At 43.7% G+C, this 18359-nt stretch overlaps 1 protein-coding gene across 2 annotated transcripts; it reads left to right on the top strand.

Moving 5' to 3' along the window:
- The first annotated feature begins 628 nt into the window (after positions 1-628).
- On the top strand, positions 629-16456 carry UBAP1 (ubiquitin associated protein 1). Of its 2 annotated transcripts, XM_009871329.1 has the most exons (7): positions 629-662; positions 4893-5017; positions 7681-8610; positions 12360-12395; positions 12849-13046; positions 14462-14563; positions 16012-16456. In XM_009871329.1, the coding sequence occupies exons 1-7, from the start codon at positions 629-631 to the stop codon at positions 16150-16152; spliced, it is 1566 nt and encodes a 521-aa protein (XP_009869631.1). In that variant the 3' UTR covers positions 16153-16456. The 2 variants fall into 2 exon arrangements, with proteins under 2 accessions (XP_009869631.1, XP_009869632.1); XM_009871330.1 differs by lacking the exon at positions 12360-12395.
- The last annotated feature ends 1903 nt before the right edge of the window (positions 16457-18359 follow it).

Genomic DNA, 18359 nt, shown 5'->3' with positions numbered 1-18359 from the left:
ATAAAGGATTTGCAGCTAGACTTTTAAAGCTGTTAGTAAAATTCTGTGGGCAGTGTTTTCTTGTGTGTATCTGAACTTGTGGTCCTATAGGTGCAGTTTATTGTACACTTGTTGTTATTTGTGCGTTACCCGGTGTGTCTAGACAAGCTAGCTAACTGGCTGCATACCCAGTATGATAGTATCTCTTTTTAGAGCAGCTGGGATTAAACTGAAGAGGATCAGTGTGATATTTCCAGTAGGAAGGGCTACTCTTAATGCCAAGGGAGGCAGGGTGTGCTCCATGGGACTAGAATGGAGAGCAGCCTCTGGGCATGGCGATCTGGAACACTGCTCTCCTCATCAGCCTGGCTACTTCTGGATTGTTTGTTGTTTGGTTTTCTTCTGTTTTGTTTGTTTTTGTTTTTTTCCCTTCGTTTTGCCACCTGTCAGGCCCTAAGCTAAGTGTTTTTGTCTCCTCAGTCAGAGGTGTAAAATAAGTTTGCTTATCTGTCTTTGGAACAGGCTAAACAGCAAGTGTCTGCCATGTATCCCATATTCTAGAGATAAAATTCTGTAGAACTGCGAAGACTTGGGCTGTGTTACATTATAAAGTTGTAAAAGCTGTTTTAAAATGTCTTTCAGGTTCTAAATGGCTTCTAAGAAGTTGGGATCCGACTCTCATGGTAAGTGAAATTTGGCATCCTTGTTTTTTAAGCAGAATGAATCCTACCGTTGCTACTGACTAATGTCTCAGTCTAGACAGTCCATAAAGACTGATCTGTACAGCCTCTGAGTAGTTATTTGTTAGGAACGAAGTGCCTTGGCTTCCTTCTTGCATAGTTGCTTCCTGATGCTGAACCTGTTCTCTGGTTAAAAGTGAAATTCAGCCTGTGGCTGTTGCCCACTCCTTTATGGCGGAGTAATACCCTCCCCTTTCCTCACCCCTTCAAAATCAAAGCTGAACAGCAATTGTGGTACTGATCTGATGTTTGCTGAAGTGGACATTAGATCTGTAGTTCCTTTCTGTGGGAGACACATGAGAAATTGGATTAAAAGTCAAACTTCTAATGAGTCATGGAGCTATGCTTGCTTTTTTGGTCAGCAGTGATTTCTTTTTCCTAAACTGGACTAATCTGGTTCAACAGGCAAGTGAAGAAGATAATATCTTCTACATTTCAGATGTGTGGTGTCATGCAGATGATTATATCATAAAAAAATGCTTCTATATGTGTTCATATTTTAGAAAACTGTGTAATTTGAGAGGATTAATATTTCTGTGGAATGTTAAAGTTCAGATTGCATGTGATGTGGCTTCTTCAAGTCAGTAATCATTCAAGGCGGTACTGAGAGGTTCATGTGAAATTTCTAATGTGATTTTTCATGCTGTAGAAAATTCTACTTTTAGAAACTCAGCCTTGATCTTCCTGGATAATCTTTTAGATGAGCATCCTGAGGGATTCTGTTTTGCCTTGAGCTTTTTATTTAGTCTTCCAAGTGTAGAGGGGGAAGTACAGAGTAGGAAATTTCTCAAATACATGGTTAAGGATTAATAAAAGTAGTCTATCAAAACTTAATTTTTAGGTGGTCTCATTTGCTGGCCCAGTGATCCCGCTGCAAGGCAGTTACTTGCTGCCGGGTCTTCTGCAGTTGCTCATGTATCTGTGAACGGTCTCTATGAACACTATGAACTACTTGTCTTTTAAGTCTGGTTTTGTCTTCTGCTTCCTATACCAGACTAACGAAGACACTGCTTAGACCTAGGATTCACCCTGACTGGAATATTTCTCTAAACAGTATGATGTGGTAGAATATGGTCCTGCCTTCAAAATAACAAAAATCGAAACAAACGGTGCTGTAAGCTGGCTGGTTAACTTCACTCTTTTGGGTGCCCTCTGTTCCTAACGACACCAGCAACATTGTCACAGTACTGTTTCTGAGGAGTGGTGGAGCAGCTTCCTTGGCTTATTATGTCTTAAGAAATCAGCAGGGTAATTGTTTCTGTCTTTTCCAGGGTTGTTAAGAATTAATGCCACTGAGTGAATTTTGTCTTACTGTAAAGCATCTAGCCCAACAGCTACCTTCAGCTTAGTGTCTCTGGCAGACTTATGAAATTGGTTAAGGTAGTTAGTGCATCTCTTGTACTTACTTTTGAGCTGCTTATTAGAGGTTAGAGGACTGTTGTGGAATCACAGAATGGTTGAGATTGGAAGGGACCTCTGAAGGTCATGTCCGACCCCCATGCTCAAGCAGAGGCACGTGGAGCAGATTGCTCAAGACCACATTCACATAGAGATGAAGATGGGAATACAAGGTATGGGTGGAGAGAAAGGAAGCCTTTTCCTGTCTTGAGCAGTATTAGCATAGACCTATAACTGTGTGTGAGCATATAACTTGAAATGCTCTCCAGTAATTTGAATAATTAGAAGTTCAAGCTTAAGTTCTAGTAATTAGTGGCACCTAGGAGTGCAGCTCTCATCTGTTGCACAAAAAGTATGGGTTATACCAAGTGCCATACTTTGATATTGCTGCTGTATTGTCGCTGTACAACTTGAAAGCTTTTAATGCCAGGTTCTGAAAGTTATGTGAGTGTGATTTGTGTGACCACAAAAACTAAGTTCTGCTTGATTGCAAAACTGTTCCTCATTCATAACTGGTAACTAGTTTTATCTGAAATGTTTCCATTTTGCTATCGAACTGGAGGACACTTCTATGAGTTGACCAGTGAAAAAGTGAAGAGAAACCTTACTCTTGTAGTAGTTCCTTGGGCCAGGAATGTCATATAGTGCACAGTATCAGACTGGACTGGCAGGTACAGTTTTGCCAGGGCTGTACTCAGAATTTCTTCAATATGCTTTTGATTGCTAAAGGGGTGAAGTCACTAACGGCCATCTTAAATAACAGTTGAAAAAAACCCTTTAATTGCTTCATTTGAACGTGTGGCTGATGAAACATTGGCTTGCATAATACTTTATATAGATTTTGCTTATTCCTTTAGAATTTGCCATTTAAAACAGTTTGCATTCTTATCCATCAGTGTGTTCAGGCAGACGGTTCATCTGTTTACAATAAAGAAAAAGGATTCTTGGCTTTTTTGGATCAGATTTTAACTTCACTAGACTAGTACTAGTATCAGTGTTTTGCCTCAGACTTGTTACCATCAAATGTCCTAAAACTCTTGGTGTGTCTCTTGATGCGTGCTTGCAGATTTTGTAGCATAGTTATATCCCAGATGAGGTTATAGTGGTGGTCATTATTAATAAATCAGTATACCAGCAAGATATGAGAAGGTTTTTAATTCCATAGTCTTAGCTTTTGAGGTTAAACTGGCAGCTACTGATGCAGGAAAGGCTGTCCAAGTTGCTGTTTCTGCATAAGCAAACACTTTGGTGTGTCAAATTCTCAGATTGGCAGCTCCAATACTACTCAGCTGCTGTGTTGCAAGTGGTGGTGTTGGTGGCCAGTGCAGTGCTGTCTGGACGCCGTGCTGTGTGGTGGAATCAGTGAAAACACTATTATATTCTGCCTAAAGCATTTTTTTCATCCTGATGGTGCAGGTGGGATGTAGGTTATCTACCCTGATGGTTTCAAAGCTGGAGGGAATTCCACCTGTGTCCTAACAGGACTCTGGGACCAGCCAGCAGGGTGCGTTGTATGAGAGCTCAAGTGATGACAGCACATAAACATTTAACTCCAAATTAACAGGATGTTCCTGTTTTCAAAAACTGATTGTCCTTTTTGGAGCCTGTGGCTGCCTCGCTGTAAATGAGTCAACAGTGAAGGAACACAAACAGTATTTAAACTGTCATCCAAGTATTAACATGGGTCAGATAGAAATGGCAAGTCATAGCTCACTGAGCAAGAGGTTAGTCACGAAACACCATCTTAAGTGTTGCCACTAATGTCTTTTTGGATCTGCAGCCCTCAAAGTGAAGCTACAGATAAGTGCTGGAGGAGTGCTTCAGGTCGTTACACACAGGCAGAAACCTTGTCTGTCATTGCAAAAGCTTAGACCAGTGATCCAAGACACACTTTTTCAGATAATCAAAAATCTGAGTGCAGTTTATACTGGGAGTTTTCTAATCCTTCACAGCAGTTCACAGAAAACAATCCAATACTCTGTTTTTTTGATGGTGGTTGAGCTCTGAGTGATTCTGCTTCATGACTCTGTGGGTTGCCTGAAGGGTTTTGCCCTAAACCACTCTTCCAATACCACCTGCTAGGGACAGATACAAAGGACAGATGGAGAACCGTGAGATACGTCTGAGGCCTCTTGTTGGAGTGATCACGAATCAGACTGTGGATTCAGTTAGATTACTTAGTTTCAAAAATCAAAACTATGCTAAAAGTCTTGAACTGTGTCACTGTGTTATGGAGTCTCTAGACTTCAGGTGATTTGCCCTTGTGACCACTTTTATTGAAATGTTATTTCCTATGTGTATGCCATTTTAGATTGTTCTAGCTGCTCTAAAGCTGCATCATTTTCAAGGCTGTTTTGAATATGACAAAAAGTGATGTTACCAGAATACAGCGTTCAGGAGAGCTTCAGCTTCCAGCTGTATAGATATAGTCTTGTCATACAGAAGCTAAGGTGTTGGTTATATTGGCTTCAGAATCCCTTCAGTTGTTAGATTGCTCTGTTGTGGGTTTCTTTTCAAACAAAACAATCAAACAAAAAAAACCCCAAACGGTAAGAAATCAAACACCAAATACAAAGCTGAGGCAATGAAGTCTGAACAGATTCAATATGTTTCTAATCAAGCAATCACCTGGGGTAGTTGAAGCAGCAGAGATTAATTAGTTCCCAAATACAGAAATGTGAGTCTTAATTAAATACGTTAAACTCGTAAGGTTTGGGGGGGGTGTTTTTTGATGCAACTTCTGCTTTTTGATACAATTTCTGCTTTTGATCTTAGGGCCTTTCAGTTATCTTGATGATGTCCCGTTTAAGATAGGAGACAAATTCAAAACCCCAGCAAAAGTTGGATTACCCATTGGTTTCTGCCTGCCTGACTCTTCTCAGCTTGTCAGAGAAGCCCAGGTAAGTGATGTGTTTTACCTTTCCACTCTCTTCCCCCTCAGCCCTGGCCCCTGGTGCAGTGCTGTAAATTGTGAGTAGCTGCCATTTGCACATGTGTTCAGCTGTTAAGTCTTGATGGCCCTGTGATGTCATTCTGTGTGCCAGGCAGTTCTTGTGGAAGATCTGTTAGAACGTATAGAAAGATAAAAGTATGACAGTCCATGCAAAAAGCTTCTACTTGTAATCATTTTTAAAAAGCTTAATGGCGTTTATTTCAGTGTACCCGCTTCAAAAAAGCACAATGTTTTTGTGTGGTAGTTACAGGTCTAAGTGCAACCCTGACTAAATCTGAGTAGCATTTTAAAGAGGAAAATGGCTATGTACTGATACACCCATGCAGTGATGTACTTGCAGAGTCTCGTTTGAGGGTAACAAGTGTTTTTATGATCATATTTTATGGGTTCTCACAGATGTATGATGAAGAGGAAGTGTCCAGTTCTTGTTTTCTGTGCAATTCTGAATGGGAATTCTTTTCCAGCTGTAGGGCAAACAGGTTGCAGTTTGGTATGGATGGTTTCCCGGTCTCTGAGGAACATGTGTTTATTACTATAAGCTCTTGGTAGCCTAAAATCACTATTTATGCATAACTATTGAAAATATCATCTCCAAATGCAGGAAATCTAACTGAACTATGCTTTCTGATCTAGCTGAGAGGCATCCCTGCCCATGGCAGGGAGGTTGGACTAGATGATCTCTAAGGTCCCTTCCAGCCTAGGCCATTCTATGGTTCTGTGATTCTTATTTGGGTCCGTGATTTTTCTTGATTGGTGACAATTAATGATTGTTTTTACTTCAGCTGTGGCAGTTTGCTCTACATAGTGCTGCTTTTTTTTTTTGGCTTTTCTGTTGTTGGGTTTTTTCCCTATCCTGCAATATTACCTATTACCTTATGTCACGCTTTTTTCATTATAACTATTAAATGATTACTTGGTTATCCTAATACACATGTTTCCAGCTGGTTTAAGCCTATGTGGGAGAGCTAAAGGAGACTGTAATGTCCCGTCACTGGCTTTGTTGTGCTGTGTCTCCTGTTTTCCTGCCAAGCTGAGGCTCAAGTGTGGTACCCCTGACTGGACTGCACTGCCTTGCATAATATGATGTGACCATGAAGACTATGCATTTCACAGTGCAAATTGATTTTTTTTACAGCTTTTGGTGAGAGCTGTTAAAAAAAAAGAAGAGTGCAGGGAAGCAAAATTGACCAAAGCCACATATTTTATACAAATACCCCTGGGGTTTTTTTAATATTAAAAAATAAATGGCCTTGGTCAGTTTTGGCCATATATGACCACATACATACACACTCACAAAACTACTATTGCTCTGCTCAGGTAGCACAGAACATGTAACAGGTAGTGCCCAGCACTTATGGCAGGGGGTTGTTTTTCAGAGTCACATTGCTGATGAATTGCGTTGTCGTGTCCCTTGGAGTCTTAGGGCTAAGGGAGGGGGAAACTATTAATGCAGTTGGGACAGCAGATCTGTAGGATCTCACTGGAGCCCACTGTAGGACAGGATGTGTCACAGCACATGGTGAGAAAAGCCTGGTAGAGGCCTGCAGAGCCTTGCTGGCTTGCTGCCCCTCAGAGCTGTGAATTTGTATGGCCTCACAGTCCCATGGCAGTAGCTCTCCTCTTTGCTTACGTGCTATTATCCTGGCAAGGATATCTTCTGTCTTTTTGTCTTGACTACACCATGAGTGTAGTGTGTGGACTGTATTCTCTGAATATGTTGTGGTTATTTAAAGACCATTTGAGGCCATTCATTCGTAGTAGGGTGCTAAACCTCTAAGTACATTTAATCTGTTGAGAATTTTGTCCCTTCAACCAAGCCACTGCAGTGGCCAGTACTAGTACTGTACTAGTACTATACTAGTACTAGTAAACTAGTAATGAGTAGCTTACAGATGTTTTCCTGTGTTAACTTGGCCCTAAAGGAGCTTGCGTTAAATGAGGAAAGCTTGTGGGATCCTTTCATGCCAGTAGCTAAAGCAAAATCTGCTGCTACGGGTAGTTGTCATCATGGGAGTGGAGCGGGTATATCCCCTTTGGCTGCTGAGCCTCTGGGATAAGAATATTAATATCTCTTCAACCAGTGGGTGTCCCTTAGGAATCTTTTAGGGAGAACAGAGTAATACCATATTGGTGTCTGGATGCAGAAATGCTCTGCCATAGGTTTGGTGACTTGTGGGACTTGTGGGCAGGGTGTGGTGCAGTGCTGCCAGATCTGGGTAGGGTTGTCCGTCTCGTGATGCGTTAGGCGTCCCCATGCTACATCCCTTGTCTGGCAGGGAGAGGCTGGAAGGGCCGTGGAACTGATCTCGAGATGATCTATAGTTCTAAAGGAAAACTAAGTGTAGGAGGGGGCAAAGTATGATACTCTAATTCAGACTATAGCCAGGTTTTGCTCCTAGAGGCAAAATGAAACTACTTCTGGTGTCTCACAGCTTTGTCAATGTGTAGATTACAAGAGATCCCAGGGAAAAAGATTGTACCTTTACTTGGTAATTCATATAGCTCTAATTCATGTTACTTATATTTCTGTTACACATAGCAGCTATGATCTTTATAATTTATCTTTCCTTTTTTTTTTCTTTTTCTTCTTTCCACTCACCCGCTGGTCAGTATGATTTCTCACTGGAAAAGAAAACAATCGAGTGGGCTGAAGATATCAAAAAAATTCAAGCTGCCCAGAGAGAAGCTGAACGCAAGGCGGAAGAAGTGCTAGCAAACTCAAAAGCAGTTCCAGAGGACAGCAACAAAACGAGGTTCTCAGAGGGACCTTGCCCTGAGGCCATGCCTCCTCCTATTAACCCCATCCTCGCTAGCTTGCAGCACAATAATATTCTTACTCCTACGCCAGCCAACAGCAGTTCTGTGAAGCAAAAGGTTCTCAGCCCACCTCGTCCAAAAGCAGACTTCAACCCGGCTGATTTTGAATGTGAAGAAGACCCATTTGATAAACTGGAATTAAAAACTATAGATGATAAGGAGGAATTAAAAAATATTCTTGAAATTCACGTTGGTACTACTGGGCCAATTGTTGCCCAGCTGTTAGACAATACTTTGCCCAAAGGGGGATCTGAGTCTGTGCTGCAAGATGAGGAAGTTCTGGCATCCATAGAAAGGGCCACGTTGGACTTCAAGCCCCTTCACAAACCCAATGGATTTATCACCTTACCACAGCTGGGAAACTGTGAAAAGATGTCCTTGTCTTCCAAAGTGTCCCTGTCCCCTATCACTTCAGTGAGCAATATCAAATCCCTGTCCTTTCCTAAACTTGACTCCGATGAGAGCGATCAAAAATCATCAAAGCTCACGAGCACTTTCCACAGCACTACCTGTCTGCGCAACGGCACTTTGCTCAGCTCTTTGCAGGCCCGTGCTCAGAGTAAAGCCAGTGAACTGAATGGACACCACATGGTTGGTCTTTCTGCTCTGAATGAGGACAGTGGCATGGAGACATCAACGCTATCCTCTTCATCCAGGCTGCCTTCCCTGGCTGTGTCAACAGTTTGTACAGAAGAAGAATCATCTCAAAACACAGTGACCACGGTAAACATGCAGTGGGTTGGAACTGGGGGGTTGCTGGGCAGGTGTGGACGTGCGGAGGCAAACCTTGCCTCTAAAATGCTCTCTGGCTTTAGTTTTAGTTTCATTTAATGGGAACGATGTGTAGATCCTCTTAATTTAGGTGGTAAATTGATCAATCAAGCAGGTCTTCCTGCTGGCAGTTCTCAGCCTCAGATTATTACTCTGCAAGTTTCTGCCAACTCTGATGTTTTAGACCAATTCTGGTGACTTTCAGCTTTTCAGCTCTTGTTTGTAGTTGCATACCTCTGAGCTAAGCATATGAGATCTTCTTTATACGATCCTGTCTTACCTGAAGTATGTCAGATTCTGAAGAGCTGTTAGGTTTTGAGTTAAATCTCTTCTAGATTTGTTCCTTGGCTTGCTTGTTTATTTACTGGAAATTTACTTACTGGAAATAGTGGGAAATGCAGGCTTTTCAAGGAATAGAAAGAAAAATAGACTAAAAACCACAGATCTGCTGTGTCATTGGGGAAATAAAGTGCTTGCAGTTGACCTGCAGCGAAATAAATGTCTCTTTAATTGATTTTCTTCCTGAGATCCTTTTAAAATCTCATCTTTAAAAGGAAGAAAATTATAGTGGTCTGAAAACTGGTGTTTTCTCTCTTCTTGGTGAAGGAGGGTGGAGTGGTTGCTTTATGGATACCAAAACCAGTCTTGAAGATCATCTCACGTTGCTGCTGTTACATTTGGTTGCTGTATGGCTCTGAGATGGCAGGTTAATGCTTTGTTTCCTCAAACATCTGTCGAGTTCTGAAGTTACTTTGAGGACTGTTAACTTCACACCAGCTGTTGTCTTTTGTCTCTTTGTGAATAAGAGCAGAGATTTGTGTAAGCTCATGGCCGTTTTTCCCCAAAGAACCTTAAATCTGGACAACACCACTCATGAAGCCTAGTGAAAGCTGTATCGTCAAACCTTCTAGGTGGCTCTAAAGTAATCTGGTTTCTTCTGCCCGATATAAGCAGTGGTTCTGTGGTCTTACTGTCATACTCTAGGTTTTTGTGTGACACCGTGTGCTCTGGAACAAGTGACACTTCTTCTTCCCCCTTGTTCTTTCTCCTATTTTCAGGCTTAGGTAAATGCAGTATTAATTGTGAAATACAGTATTCTGGCAAGTATTGTATTCATCGGAGCACAGCAGAACAGCTGTTTATTGATCACTAGAACAAATACAATGCAGTAAACTTTGGCAGAAGCAGCAAGGTGCTGAGGAGCTGCTCACTGAGACAGGCTGCGCGTTTGAGAGGCAATTGTGTGGCTGTAGGTGGCTCAGAGTTGAAACCTCCAGGTGTGACATGTGACACATCTCTAGGGATTAACGTGAAAGATCACTTACAACTGGACAGATGGGTATCCAGACAGCTACATTTTCAGTCCTAACTGTTCTGTGCTGAATTAAAAAAAGACCAAGAGGAAAAGTACGTTTTTGAAAATGCTGTAAGTGAAGATGCAAACTGATAAACAAACAAAGTAGACTTCCTAGGAGAAGTAGAAAGATCTTAGTTTGAAACTATTTCTGCTTTGGAAGCAGGAAACCAAGAAATAGGTATGCCAACAGAACTAGTTCTTTCCGTTTAAATTCCAAGACTTCAGACTATGCTTGTTTCATGTTTCCACAGTATGGTCCCAGGGGCCGGAAAGTGACAGCTGGACTGCAAGAAATTGAAGTAAATACAACAGAAGTATTGAAGCAAATGTAACAAAAATCTTTAGAGTATGAAAATGATAGGAAGAAGTCACGGTCATCCTGTGGCAGGGAGCAAAAGGGTCATACATCCCTTTTCTACAAGGTTACACAAGAATAAGCCTGTCCTTTTTAGAATGCCTCAGGATAATTGTGCCCCACTGTATTCTGCAGTAATGTTAGATATTTTACTTTTTCTCACAAGGCTAGAAATTTTAAGCTTGTGTTTGGAGTTACCACTGGAGTTTATGTTTTACCAGTGAATTGGATGTAGGATTTTTTTGGGGGATGGAAATAAACCTCTGATTTCTCCAAGGCTGCACTGATTCTGTCCTAGGTGGTCCCATCCCCTCTCTTTTTGAAGCTCACTGGTTTGCTTTTGGCAGCATTGGCAGAGGGAGAAATTGCTAGTGAAGACAACAAACAGGTTGGAATTAAAGCTGGTCAGAGACCTGGCTAGGGTGATGCATTTAGAAGTCAGGAAGCGTGGCTGCTGAGTGGCCGGTCCTGGCTGTGTTCCATTTTATTCCTTTAGGTATTTCCCTCTTTTGCTGGAAGCCACTGACCACAAGCACAGGTTGTCATGCTCAAGTAGGTTGAGGAAGAAGAGTTGGTTTTTAAATTCCCAGACTCTTAAATCTCTGCTATCAGAAGCGGTTTTGGTTTTCCTGGCTGCAGCATCCGTAACAAAGCATCATCCTTCAGTTTGATAATCAACTGATTTAAGGGCTATTCCAGACCCCCATTTCAATGTATCTTACGTTCTAGTGCTTTTTGTTTGGGCAAAAGGGCCTGGAGAAAGTGTGTGCAAAGAGTTTTGAACCCCTCTGCCAACATGAAGAGAGGTTCTTGGGTAAACCTGTCCATCAGACTGACTAGGATTTTTCAGGCTTTGTCTCCTAGAAGAGAAATTCTTACCCTGGAGTTGAAAATGGTCAGAAAAGCAGAACAAAACCTTGTTGGTAGTGGTTTTGTTCTGTTTGTGTTTTTGTTGAGGATTTGTTGTGTTGTTTTGGTTTTGGGTTGTTGGGTTTTTTTCTCCCCCAAATAAAGGGGATCTGTCAAAATCCTAAGAGATTTTCTTAGAACTGTTTTTCTATAAGCAGTTTTTTATTGGCCCTTGGGTCCAAACTAAACTTTTGGTAATAAGTGGACAAGCTTACAACAATCTATGTTGGCATAATAAGCATCAAGAAAAAAACCCACAACACTGAGACTCAGTCCACCGTGATTTCTTGTGGTCTTTCCTAGTTCTGTTTAAAATGCAGGAAGACTTTTAAATGGGTAGATTGGAGAGTGCAGGTTCGGTGGGGCAAAGCTCTGACTTTGCACTGCTGTTATCCTGGGCGAAGCAGTGTTGAAGCGGTGGTTGGTTCTGCCCTCTGGCAGCCTGGTTCCACAGAAGCAGAGCAGATGTCCCGCAGGGAACCCTGCCCAGCCCTGCTGGTGGTACTGGGGTTGTGGGACCAAGCGTTGCGCCTTCGTAGAAGAATTCTGTGCTCTTCTTGGCCAGTGTGCCACATTGCCCACCTATGGTGTGTGACATGCAGTGGTTTGACGTTATAAAAGAGGTCTCTGTTTCTCTTGGCTCTTGTCACATTCAGAAAGTCAAGAGAAAACTGTAGGGAATAACTCTGAAATATTCCCTGTCATTCAGGCCACGTAGCACTGGGTCAAGGGCTGAGAAGGAGCCAGCATGTTTCGCTGAGCTGCATGAACTTGTGGCTGTTACAGTGGCAGAAGAAACAGGATTACAGTTACTGAGAGGGGACATATCCTTCCTGGAGTATAAACTGCTTGTAGAGTGGTGAGAGAATAATCAGTCCTGCTGGTGGCTATTCTGTAGCTGCACGCAACTGCATAATGTCTGCATCTAGCATGTGGAAGCCTGATGAGACCATAAGTCTCCCTAGCATGGTAGACGTGTCTCCAGACCTCTCCCATAAAACCCTTCTGCCTCAGCTGTAGGAAATTCCGCTCGCTAGTGCGTGATGTTTATAGTCATCTTATTTGTGTGTTGTCCAACAGGTACACCCAGACTACAAGGAAACAGAAATCCCTGTGGTAAGTTCCCAGAGACTTGTGTGCTTACACTGGATTGTGTTTCTGAAAATCTCCAGAAGCAGTGTTGCTTTGACTATAAGAAAACCATGGATTATGAGCAAACTTGGGGTGACAGAAGCAATCTCCGTGCTTCCTCTGAGGGTACAGGGTTTGGACCTTGACTGTTGCAAAGGCTGGATATTGAAATGCTCTGGTCATCCACCGGTATGAGAGGGTATATTGCGAAGATTCTGGGATGCTGAGTGTTGGTTTGAGGATAAATAAAGAGTATAGTGGGAGCCAGACTGTGTGCAGTGCTTGGTTTCATCCTAACAGCGAGTAACCTCCCAAGGACAGTCAGGAAAGCCCTCCCAGATTAATTACATGGGGCGTACTGGTTCTGCACCAGCCAGCAATAGGATGTGGGGGTGAAAACAGTGACCATCACCTCAGACTCTGGGTTTTCCCCTTTAGGTTACACACCAAAATTTCCCAGTGTCTAAAGTGCCCAGTAACAGCAGCTGCACAAAGTGGTCGGATGGCCCTGCCCTTGAGCTGCAGCAGGCCCTCTCCGCTAGCGAGAGGCAATGTGTAGAGACGGTCGTCAACATGGGGTACTCACCTGAGAATGTCCTGAAAGCCATGAAGAAGAAGGGACAGAACATAGACCAGGTAAGAGCCTGTGCAATGGGAAGGAAACCCTTGGCTGGGTGCTGATGCTGCTGAGAGACAGCCTGGGGTTTGCAAAATGGGTGGGGGTGAATCCTTTTCTTAGAGGTTTGCAGCCTGTAACCTCTGCGATGTTAACTGCTAGAGAAGTTATCACCTGGTGGTAAAGGCTCCTCAAAACCAAAGAAACATTTGTCTGCACGTGTTTTTGGTGGGTGATCGAGTCAGCCACGCCTGTGGTCACTGCGCCGAAGATGCGCTGAGCTCAGGACAGGCGCTTAGCTCCATGTGAAGCTGGGAGAGGTGCTGGGCCTTCCCAGGAACTGCAAAATCACCTGAAGGAAGCTCAGTGTGGCTCTGTGCCAGCGTAGTGCTGCGTGACAGAAAAGCAGCCAACTTCCCTTCTTCTGTGCGCAGAGAGTTACGATGCTGACTCTTTTTCCTTCTAAAGAGATTGGCCCCTGCGGGATTCAGGCTGCCCCGAAAGGCTCTTGCAAGGCGCCACTGACTGACTTTCTTCTGTGCGCTCTGGTTGTGGTGCTTCCTGCCTCACAAGTTGCCTCAAACGCTTGCTTAAAACCAGGTCATGCAGCATAAAGCGCTGCAGGGTGGAGTGTGGCTCTGGGTCTTGGGTCCACCTCGGCTAATGTGTGTAAGCAGGGAGAGTGCGGCCAATCGTACTGTGCAGGGCATCGCCTGGCAGGGTGGGAGGAATGTCCTGGTGACTTCTGCCTGCAGAGCTGGTCTGCTGGCCCACGACCTACGCATCGAGAATGGTTTAAGGTCTGTGCTGGAGTGTATCAAATGGAAGAAGCACCCCTTAGGAGGGCGGTTTTAAATCCTGCTGTGTTTTCAAGCTGTCTTCTTTCACATACCTAACATCACCTACCTTACCTTTCGCTGTACCTCTCAAAGCTGAGGATGGGTAAGAAATGTGGCAGCAGTTTCTGAGTGTGTGAGCTGCGATTTTCAGCTTGCTCACTCACGAGTATGCCATGCTGATCTGAAAAGGCTGACTGCTTTCAGACTGCATCGGCTCTTGCAGCCGTCATAGGGAGCTAAAAGGTGACACATCTTGACTGCTGTACCTGTGGTTTCATTTTAAAAACTTGTAGTATAAAAAGCACAGTTAAACTTCTGCCTTCTGCTCAGTGATCGGACACCGACAGGCTTCTGGGACTGCTTTGCCTAGAGTGGAAGAGGACATTCAGAGCTGGTGGGAGAGCATGGGGGCCTCATCTCTGTTCTCTGAGCAAGAGTATAGAGCATCTCAACTCTGCTAAGAAGGACTTTATCTCTGTCCCTGGCAAAGCCTGGGGTAGAGTCGTCCTCAGCCCCTCTCCCCCTATGGAGATGGTATTCAGCCACACTCTGTGAGTGCCACTGCAAACTTAGTTTCTTTTCTTCATTCCTCACAGGTTTTGGATTACCTGTTTGCACATGGACAGCTTTGTGAGAAGGGCTTTGACCCACTCCTTGTTGAAGCAGCTTTGGAGATGCACCAGTGTTCAGAGGAGAAGGTGAGGGCACAATGTGCGGAGCAATAGAGAGAACGCGCTGTAATGGGGAATTCCAGCAGCAGTTTGACTGATGTAATTCGGACTTCCATGGTGATGCTGCCTTGCTTCCAAAACTGACTGCCAGAGGACATCCTTGCAGTGATAAAGCAAATATGTGTTAAAGCGTTGGAATTCTTCTGGGCTGATTTATTACTGTCACTTAGATGCATTTTCATGGGGACAGGATTTCTTAAAGACCCTGCTTATTCTTGTTGTAGTGTTAGGAACCCAGAGTTCTCTTATGGATGAGGTGCTTGGTGCAGAGACAGTTAACTTCAAAAGCAGCAAATTATCTTTCAAACCCTGCCAGCCAGCCCTGGCCATGAATTTTCTCTCTTTTACAAATGCCTCTGCGTGGCTGCTCAGCAAATTAGGTTAGGGCTTGCTCTGGAAGAAGCTGGAATATGTTTTTTGTCATCTGGTTCATTGTCTGGCTGCTTTACAAGCACCAAAGGTAAAGTGGCAGGAGAAGGTAGCCAGGGCAGAGGGTAGCAGGATCTTTTAAAGTTTGCCAGCCTGTTTTGTGCCAAGTTATTTTGTTAAATGTTTAGAGGTGCAACTCGCCCCCCTAGACAAAGATGTGCCTTCCCACTTTGCTTAGACTTAGTAATGAGCTTGCAAACAGGAACAACAATGGGAGAAGTAACTGAGTTCAGGGGACACATTTGCTATTGGCTTAACCTCAAAGATAGAAAAGGGTGATCTACTAATTGCCCATTTCAACCTGATTGCTTGGGTTTTTTGTGGTGTGGGTCTTTGTTGGGTTTTTGTTTGTTTGTTTTTACCTTGGAGTGGGGCAGCGTCGTTGTAAATTGCAGAGAGTTCACAAAAATCTGATCAGCTGATTCACTTTCTGTTACTTTACTTTTTCAAAGCTCTGGGAGCATCTGTGGTTGAAGTTGGTGATATTGTACACTGTGTCCAGTAGGGTTCATGCTAATTCCCCAAGTTTGCCCTAGATCTGAGAAGCCAGTTGATAGCAAGGGCTACTGTACCATTCCCAAAGCTGAAGTAACTTAAACATCAGATGCAGCAGGAGCTGCTGGATGGGGGAGCAGGATGCTGTGAATCAGCCTGTTTGGACCCAAATTGGGCCAGGCTGATAAATTTCCAGCTGGGAGAGAGGGAGCCTCACAGACTGAGCCTTGGTGCCCTTGCTGAAGGGGATTTTGGAAACGCAGGCCTGCAAACACAGGACGCTGAAGGTGAGCCCCCAGGGGCTGCTGCACCCAGAGCTCTGCCTGGCTCTGGTGTGAGAAGTCTCGGAAGCGGGGCTGCAGTGGGCCCTCCTTGGGAAGGAGGCCTCCACTCTGCTGGGTGCCTGGCTGATGAAGACAGGTTCTGTGCTAGGGCCGCCAAGCACAGATCCTCTTTTCTCTTGCAAATAATGGGCTGTCTGTGTCTTTCAGATCACAGAACTTCTACAACTAATGAGTCAATTTAAAGAAATGGGCTTTGAACTAAAAGACATTAAGGAGGTGTTATTATTACATAACAACGACCAACACAACGCTTTGGAAGATCTAATGGCCCGTGCAGGAGCCAGCTGAAAACACATTCCTGGATTGTCAGCGTGCAACGGAGCAGGACCAGCCCCGCCACCTTCACATGCAGTGACTGGCTCTCGGCAGGAAGGAGCCCAGCTTTCCATATACATGGGAGAGTGACAGAGCAAGCCCGCCCGCGTGCATCACTCCAGCATTTCTCTTTCCACTGAGAGCCAACTTTCTTTCTTAAATTAAATTCTTAAAGTGTCCTTTCCTAAGTTTCCTTTTTTCCAGCTTGGCCACGGAGAGTTTAGACTGCCCAACCTCTACTGGAATTGTACATAGGTAGAGGCGGGAGTCGTTTTCCCCCCTCGCTGTTGCACTGGAGCTGGACAGAATATTAAGTTGGTTCTGAAACTAGGATGCTTTGGTTCTTTGAAGCTGCTTCCATGGTGTCTGCTTGTACTGAATTACTTGACTGTGTCACAGTCCAGATTAACTGGTTAAATTTGACTTTAGTGCAATGGAGTTTTATTTTTTTGGTTGAGAGTTAGTCTGTAACTTAGTAAAACACTGGTTCAGAAACTGTTGCTATGCATAAAGAGAGAACGTGTTCCTCTTGTGTTCTTTTTTTGCCCACGCATACCCATTACTTCTGCCAGACATGAGCATCCACTGCTGAGTGGTGTGTAAGTTCTCTTGAAACAGGTAAGCTGTGAACTCTACCTGTACCTGCAACTTGTGTCTTTTCTTGAATCTGAAGGCAGAGAGCTGGGGCTTGGTATTCTTAATCACCCAGGCTTGTAGGATATTTAAGACAATGCCCTGCTAGGAAATCGTGTTATATTTTTGTTTTAAATAATACTCAGTGTGATGCAGGAGGTTTCTTTCAAGCACTTTCTTTAAAACAAATATACTCACTGCATTAGTTTCATTTTCCACACTGCTGTAGAACTACATAATAACATCTAATACTAGAAATCAGGTTTTGGGTTGGTTTTGATAGTTCAAAGTATTATGTTGTACATTGTTCAAGTTCTGAATACATAAAATATCAGCAGTCTTGAGGAATCTTTAATTTGCTAAATATTTTAATTCTGCAGAAAAACAACTAATAAATAAAGCCCTCAAATGTAACTCCCAGTGTCATGGTTCCCATCTCTCATGCTCTTTGGCTTCAGCAGATACAGAACTTGCAGAATCCTGCCCACCCAGGCGCTGTCTGCTCCTGTAGGCACGTGTGAACTCTGTGTCTTGGGCAGAACCACCAGAGGTTGGTGGCTGCCGTGGTGGAACATGCTGCTTTTCTCTGTGGCTTGATTTTGTTTTGTTGCAGAAACCAAGCCTCATGCTAAGAGCATAGAGCTCGAGCACTGGATGTTGGGAGTGGAAAATGGCTCAGGTCGTTGCCTCAGTTTAGGTTTTCCAGTAGAATGTTTTAAATCATCAAGACCGCAAAGGAGATGGTATTTGTCTCCATGTTGGTAATCTTGTATTACCAAAACATCTAATTTGGGCCCAGTGTTAACTCTTGGAGTTCTCTGAGGTGCTCAATTATGTGAATTACATACCTTTACCTAAAACAAAATGATGCCAAGAAGAGATGTAACTGGCAAGTCTCTAGGACATCTGGAGATGGGTGGCGAGTAGGACCAGGGCAGATGGCCTTGTATTGCATCCTGTAGCATTGAGCATCACCAGCTTCTAGGGGTGGGGCTGAAGTTAAAAAAATGTCTAAAAGGGCATTTAGCAGCTGCTTCCTCTGTGGGTGTACCTAAAGCTGTTGCTCAGCTTTCCTTCCCAGGTGAGAGGTGTGACAGTGTGAAACAAGGAGCTGGGGTTCCTGAATAAGCAGAAGAGCTGGAAAACAAAACTGAAATTGCTTTACTGTCACTGCTGGGAGCATTTGGTTGTGTCTCTTGCTTTGGTTTTCTCAGGCCTGAAAGGGCAAGAATTCTTCCCAATAAGGAAACTGAAGAGGGTCCCTTTTCGGAGAGCCTCCGGGTAACGACAGTCACACCGATGCAGTTACATGCTGTTCCATCTTTTTTTGCTCCAATTAGCCCAATATATATGCTGTTAATCCAACACGCTTTGTGTTCATGCACCAAGCACAAGCTACAGTAAGCTCAGTCTTTGATTATCGTTATCAATCCTTGTGGGTGTTAGATGCCCTTGCTGCGGTTAGAACATCCTGATGTACGTTTTGCAAAGTTCTTGCAGATACAACTTTGTTACCTCTTTAAGCTTCAAGGCGACTCTAAGAACAG

Source organism: Apaloderma vittatum, unplaced genomic scaffold (genome assembly GCF_000703405.1).
Source record: "Apaloderma vittatum isolate BGI_N311 unplaced genomic scaffold, ASM70340v1 scaffold11206, whole genome shotgun sequence".
Classification (NCBI taxonomy): Eukaryota; Metazoa; Chordata; class Aves; order Trogoniformes; family Trogonidae; genus Apaloderma; species Apaloderma vittatum.
The sequence above is the reverse complement of the archived record's forward strand: the minus strand, read 5'-3'. Positions and strand labels throughout refer to the sequence as shown.

What these genes read in the sequence shown, in the direction of transcription:
- UBAP1 (XM_009871329.1), top strand. Translation starts at nt 629, where the DNA reads ATGGCTTCTAAGAAGTTGGGATCCGACTCTCATG. An exon ending in AGCTTGTCAGAGAAGCCCAG is followed by an intron (nt 5,018 to 7,680) that starts GTAAGTGATGTG and finishes CCCGCTGGTCAG; the next exon opens with TATGATTTCTCACTGGAAAA. An exon ending in AGGAAACAGAAATCCCTGTG is followed by an intron (nt 12,396 to 12,848) that starts GTAAGTTCCCAG and finishes TTTCCCCTTTAG; the next exon opens with GTTACACACCAAAATTTCCC.